Raw genomic sequence first — 6,047 nt, 5'->3', positions numbered from 1 at the left:
CGACTGATTTTCCATCTCTAGATAAGTCAACATCTCTTGAATGCTTTTCCACCCTTAGATCCGTCATCTATTTAACTTATATCCATATGCACCGTGCGTAAATGTCTATGTCTATAAAGTTGTTGGAATAATGTGTATATTGTAACCTGTTACTTCAGTGTTATAATCAGTTCAACCACTTCGATTACCCTAAACGAAACAGGGGATCGAACACTACGTGGCGTCGATTATCCAATCGTAACGGGAATTTACGACTCCCGTTGGCACACTTCCTGGCGAACGCGTCTCTCCGCGAGCGGTCGAACAGATAGAAATCATTAAACTGTCTTTTCTCACCCCTTTGTTATTCGACATTCGTAATGATAAAAGAAGCGCGCTAACGAATTCGTGCTAACGCATTTCGAAATTTCGTGAAACTGTTCGCCTAGAAATTATGTAAATTACTACTTGGTTACGTGATAAGCTGACTGTGAGCGGTACTATCAAGTACTATATCAAGAAGAATCTCGACAGGAGAAGTCGGGATACAACGATAAATACAAGAATATTATTATTCAACACGTATATATCACATGGTGACCCCTTATATATGTAACCAGTGTCGAGAAGACACGTTCTTTCTATCAAAAATAGTGTAATATCGTGATATAATGTATTTACAAGGAGTGGACAATAGAGATGTTAATCAGACAGAAAAAGACGATTGTTGTTCAACCTGAACTATTCACGCCAAACGTACAGAAAACAGCGCAATCCACACTCTCTCGGCAACGCCACTCGCAACCTCCGTCTCCGCTCAACTCGCACTCTGCTTCTCGACTCGCACTCTGCTTTTCGACTCGCACTCTGCTTTTCGACTAACGCTCTGGCCGTTGCCGCATTCTGTTGTCTTTTTCCTAGGCCCACCGCACACGTGTTCTGCAGGCGCTCGTGGCCAGGGTCACGTAGGTCTTTTCCACGAAACTATGCACTTGAAAAGACCGATGACACATTGATGGGCCCGACGACGCCTCGGCTCTCGCGACATTGTTCATAGTTCGCCCGATATTTCTTAGGCCTTTCCTCCACGATACTACAATAGATTCTTAATAATTTTATAACGAACAACGAGCGAAGGCTAATACATGATGAATGAATGATAACCTCGATAACATAGGTGAATGACAAGGTTATTGGAGGTGAGTGCCCCGAACATCAATTCCTACGTATACTATTTGCGACTTGTTATGTAATGTAACATTTCGTCCAGTTCTCACTGCCACGTCTGTTTCCTATTTCGTCGATGGTGTTATATATTTTAACGCCGACTGCTCAAAGAACTACAAGGTTTGTGAACCAGCAATTCAGAAACGAAAGTGGGCATTTAGAACTATCTTATTTTTCAATGAATTTTCAATGATGAATTATTGTTGTTATAGTATAATTATCTCTTAACTTTTGTTTGGTGGAAAAAGAAAGAAATTTTAATCATTACACGGAAAAATATTTATTTTCAGGGAACTGCTTTAATATAGAAATTATTAGTAGTAAATATTGTAATATCGGAATATATTAAAGGTGTAATTTTGTCCGATTAATTATAATTTATTAATAATGGATTGAAAATACAGATATTAGTTAGACAGAGAAACGATGTTTGATTAACAGGAAAACTAAATGCAACGCTCGTATTTACAACAAATAACTTGACAACTATTTGGTAACTCTCTCTCTCTCTCTCACTAGCAACTCTAACACTCGACAACACTCGCAACTCAATTCTAACGACTCTATGCTTCGACGTCTCGATCAACTCTGAACCTCGCCAATGCATTCCTGCTCGGTCGTGCTCGCTATTGCTCTCGTCCTCTCACACACACACACACACACACACACACACACACTTTTCGGCTCACATACTCTGGCCTCTCGATTGCCACTCCTTGAAATATGAAACCGTACTTCTGTTTTGACGCTGCTTATCTTTTCTCGCGTCACTGTTACTAGGCGCTCTTGGATGTAAACAATCCACAAAAAGACGACGTACACGGTGTTTTCTAATTTCAGCCGATCTCCAATCAAAGCTATTCTACGATATTACAATATTACTATTTTTCTCTATATAAATTATTTTGTTGTTTAGCATAACGTAAAGACATGCCGCAGAATTTTTATGTAGAAATCATCTTTAAACAAACACTTAAAGGTGATGTATTAACGTTCGCAGATGTTATTGTACTAGAAACATCGAGGAGTAAAGGTATTGTCATGTATGATAAATCAGAAACCGTGTGTATATAAATACATACATCCTTATTAAACAATGTCATAAATGAATTCATTTAGAAATGAAACGAGTGGAAAGACAAAATGAAAGGAATGATGAATCCCTGATTTATAAAATTCTATTTATATTGTTCTTGGTTCGAAGAGAAAACAGTGTAATAGTCAGTACACTAAACATAGTATTATCCTTAGCAAAATTATTATACCGGATGTTTTGGTGATCTGATGTACCCAGTACAACCTGAAATAACCGAAAATATATGTATTTATAAATGTTCCTATTTTTTTATACGAAGATACTTTTATACTCACCTTGATAATCGTTGTCGGGCTGTTGACTTAAACTCTTGTTTTAGAATAAATTTCCTAATTCCCATCAGGTAAGTTGCAACATACTTCTCCCAATTCATATCCCGTAAATCTAGTTTGACCATATCGCTGTCATTCAACATTTTCACCTTCCTGGCCAAGTCGGAACAGTTATCCTGTTGAAAAGTCCATTCGTTCAAGGTGAAATGCACTACCGATGTGAACAGTTTGTTGCTATTTTTTAGAAGTTTCATCATTCTAAAATATTATTTTTAATTATTATTGTAGATGAACACAAAGTTGTCCCAGAAAGATTGTCCTCGTTATTCAAGGATCGATAGAATACTCACATTGGTTTACTACCTCGGAGTCTTAAAAAGATATCTATGATGAACGCAGGCAAAATATACGGAATTACACTCAGAACGTTGTAAATATATCTATTAGTTATTATTGAACAACCCGGGTACCATAGCGTATCGTTCATCGGCGTTTCTATGCCACATTTCACCACGGCATCTTTCATCTGACCCCATCTTGCGAATTGAAATAATTACATTTGTACAATTAATCGAATTACGCTTAAAGTAAAGTTTATTACTATCCGAGTATCTCAGGAAATATTATGCAATTAAATAAGCATTACATTACATCACTATCTTCCTAAATTATCGTACTGTGATCACAAATGGACTTTTATTTTCTACGTTTGTTTGCGCATTGTCTACATTCCTTAAATAAACTGAATTTTTTGGAATACTGTAACAATCGAATTACATCAATTGAAAAAGATTCGTAATAAATTTTACTTATAAGGGTTAGCGTTACTCGTGCAGTTGTAAACTTTAACTTCATGATCAGGATGTAGCGTGACATGCCATGCAATACATATTATCGTGTCGACTACGAAATCGACAGGCACTACATCCAATCTTGCATCTCTCCTACCTCGTATCGCTGTTGCACATCCTTTACTTACTAGCAGAATGACACCTGGTAACATTCAATTGGTTTAGAAATTATTTGTGATTTTCGATTATCAGATATGTAGCACTAAATAGATTGGAATGAATTTTCATAATTGTGAACAACAACAAACTTGAACTATAATAATGATGATCTGGTGGAAATCCTTTCATTTTAGATTAACAACAGATTAACTCCACCTTTCCGAAATGTGACGAGTATTGAACAATTACTATTGAAAAATATCTATGGAAGTACCTGTAAATGCAGAAGTACCCTGTATCCAACCAGGACATGGTTCTTCCAAAGAGGCACCAACTATGCTTGGCCTCACTATCGCAACTGGCAGATCTTTGCACTTGCTTGCTACAACCTGCTCTGCCAAATTCTTACTGAATGTATATGTGTTTGGATAAATTTCTAAAATCCTCTTTTCCATTACGTTAATCGACGTTTTGTCGAATTTGTCACATATATCTATCACGTCTGAAGGATTCAAGCTCGTGCTGCAAAGTCAATAACAAATGAACATATTCTTCGAACTATAATTACAAATATAATATTCGTAAACCATGGAGCAACGTTTTCATATAACTTATTCTTACGTATAAACTTTTTCCTCAATCTCATGTAGATTCGCATTACTAAAAGCTGTGCTGACGTGGACGAAGCTAATCGGATGCTTTAGTTCGCTCCAAAGCTCGATGACACGGGCGGTACCTTTTGTATTCACATTAACAGCCACGTGTAACGGTTCGTTGAATCTCACAGTGGCCGCGGAGTGAAACACTATGTTTACTTTCTCTAACAACAGATTTCTATCTTCTCGCGAAAGACCTAAATCTGGCAGACTCACGTCACCTTTCACGGGGTAAACTTTACTCAAAACTGAGGGATGTTTCGCTTTAATGTTATCGTAAATCTGAAAACGAGAATTCCAGAAATGACAGTCAATCAATTTGGCTCCTGACAGGCTTAAACATTGAAGGAATCAAGTATTATATACGAACGGGATCATCTGTGAGCTTCTTAAATCGTTGTTCTATCGTTTCGTTAGTTTTTGGGCGAATTAGTATAAAAATGGCTGCGATGCGTGGACACACGCGCATCAGTTTTTCCAGTAGACCTATTCCCACGAATCCGGTTGCTCCAGTCACAAGGATCCCACTACCAGAGTAGAATTCCTCGAGCGAATTCGTCTTATTCAATCCTTCATTGGTCCCATTTTCATTCGTTTCTTTATTGATTATATCCATGTCTCAGGATCTTCACACTTTCAGTTCCAATATTTACCATAGACTGGCATTCCCGACAGACAGTAATTGGAAACATTTTGTAAATAATATACCATATTAGTTATAATTGGGATTTTGTTATATATTACATTCTAAAGAAATCTACGTAATTCAACAATTATGGTTTCCTTATGCATGAATCAAGTAATTGCGTTAAGTTAACGATCCAGTGTAATGTACAAATATATTTCTATGTGGGGAAGTCGTTCATCAAATAAAGAGAAAAGTTAAAAGAGCTATGCGACGCTGCAAATACAATTTTTCATGCGGCTGTACATTAATTTGTATTATTGCATATTACTTCATAAAACGATATCTTAGTTGATGCTTTATTAATACTTAATCTTTATGTAGTTTTGTTTCACGTCTGCATTTTTTATTTTATGTGTATGCTTGTGAGTATTATAATATACCGTGATCAGAATTTGTGTGGAAAATGTGTGTGGTTCACGGGATACAGTATTCGCCCACATTTAGTAGCACCATGAGAATATGTAGTACGTGTGATTTTTCTGTCACAACTCGTGAATGCGTGCGTATTTGAAATCTGTGTAAACATATTTTATATGTGCTCTGTATTCATTATTTCTTCAGGAAGACAAAAAGAGGAAAATTTCCGATATGCTGTTATAGATTTCAATGAGTAAACAGGTTTAATCTATAATCGATTTTTTTTAGAAAATGTTGCGCAAGATGGTTTACGTCACCGAACGCGATGGTCTTCTCCTTTACGACTTGCACGAGGTAAGCTGTTGCGAACCTATCGTTCGTGTAAAAAAGAGCGCAGTTTTTATATTCTCTATTTTCATCTTATTTTAACTTCAGGAATGTACAATATTTTTATATTGTTATGATTGTGTATATTACATTGCATTACGTTCTACGTTATTTAGTTTTTGTAATTTGTTTTCTGCTTGATCTTTACAATATCAAGCCTTTTGTTTCAGAAGTTGCTGTTTTATAGAAATTTGATACGTTAAATATTGTACACACATATATATAGTATACGAGTGAAGAAAATTATTATTATTAAGTAATAACTAATAACAATTTATAAAAGCATTGAAAATAAAGCCTTTTTAATACTTGAATGTCTATGAAAGTATGTTTACGTTGTAATCCGAAGGGATATTCTGTCGCATGTAAATAATTAACAACTATATTTATAAAGAAAGTGATAAATAAAATAGGGTAAATATATGATATCACAAT

At 35.8% G+C, this 6,047-nt stretch overlaps 1 protein-coding gene across 1 annotated transcript; it reads right to left on the bottom strand.

Moving 5' to 3' along the window:
• Positions 1-2,265: 2,265 nt before the first annotated feature.
• Positions 2,266-4,839, bottom strand: LOC117240722 (putative fatty acyl-CoA reductase CG5065). Its single transcript, XM_033506754.1, has 7 exons — positions 4,551-4,839; positions 4,146-4,462; positions 3,799-4,046; positions 3,384-3,567; positions 2,925-3,110; positions 2,578-2,832; positions 2,266-2,506 (listed from the first exon to the last, which is right to left on the bottom strand). Exons 1-7 carry the CDS (start codon positions 4,794-4,796, stop codon positions 2,428-2,430), a joined length of 1,515 nt encoding a protein of 504 aa, XP_033362645.1. The 5' UTR covers positions 4,797-4,839; the 3' UTR covers positions 2,266-2,427.
• Positions 4,840-6,047: the final 1,208 nt, after the last annotated feature.

The sequence above is a fragment of the Bombus vosnesenskii genome, unplaced genomic scaffold, assembly GCF_011952255.1.
Source record: "Bombus vosnesenskii isolate JDL3184/JDL3185 unplaced genomic scaffold, Bvos_JDL3184-5_v1.1 scf7180000014854, whole genome shotgun sequence".
Classification (NCBI taxonomy): Eukaryota; Metazoa; Arthropoda; class Insecta; order Hymenoptera; family Apidae; genus Bombus; species Bombus vosnesenskii.
Note: the sequence above shows the minus strand (reverse complement) of the source record. Positions and strands in the feature narration are given on the sequence as shown.

Bases quoted from the DNA above. Each gene is read 5' to 3' on its own strand.
- LOC117240722 (XM_033506754.1), bottom strand. From the start codon at position 4,796: ATGGATATAATCAATAAAGAAACGAATGAAAATGGGACCAATGAAGGA. The intron at 4,463-4,550 runs GTTCGTATATAA...TCTCGTTTTCAG, and splicing joins AGAAGCTCACAGATGATCCC to ATTTACGATAACATTAAAGC. The intron at 2,507-2,577 runs GTGAGTATAAAA...CGGTTATTTCAG, and splicing joins GCCCGACAACGATTATCAAG to GTTGTACTGGGTACATCAGA.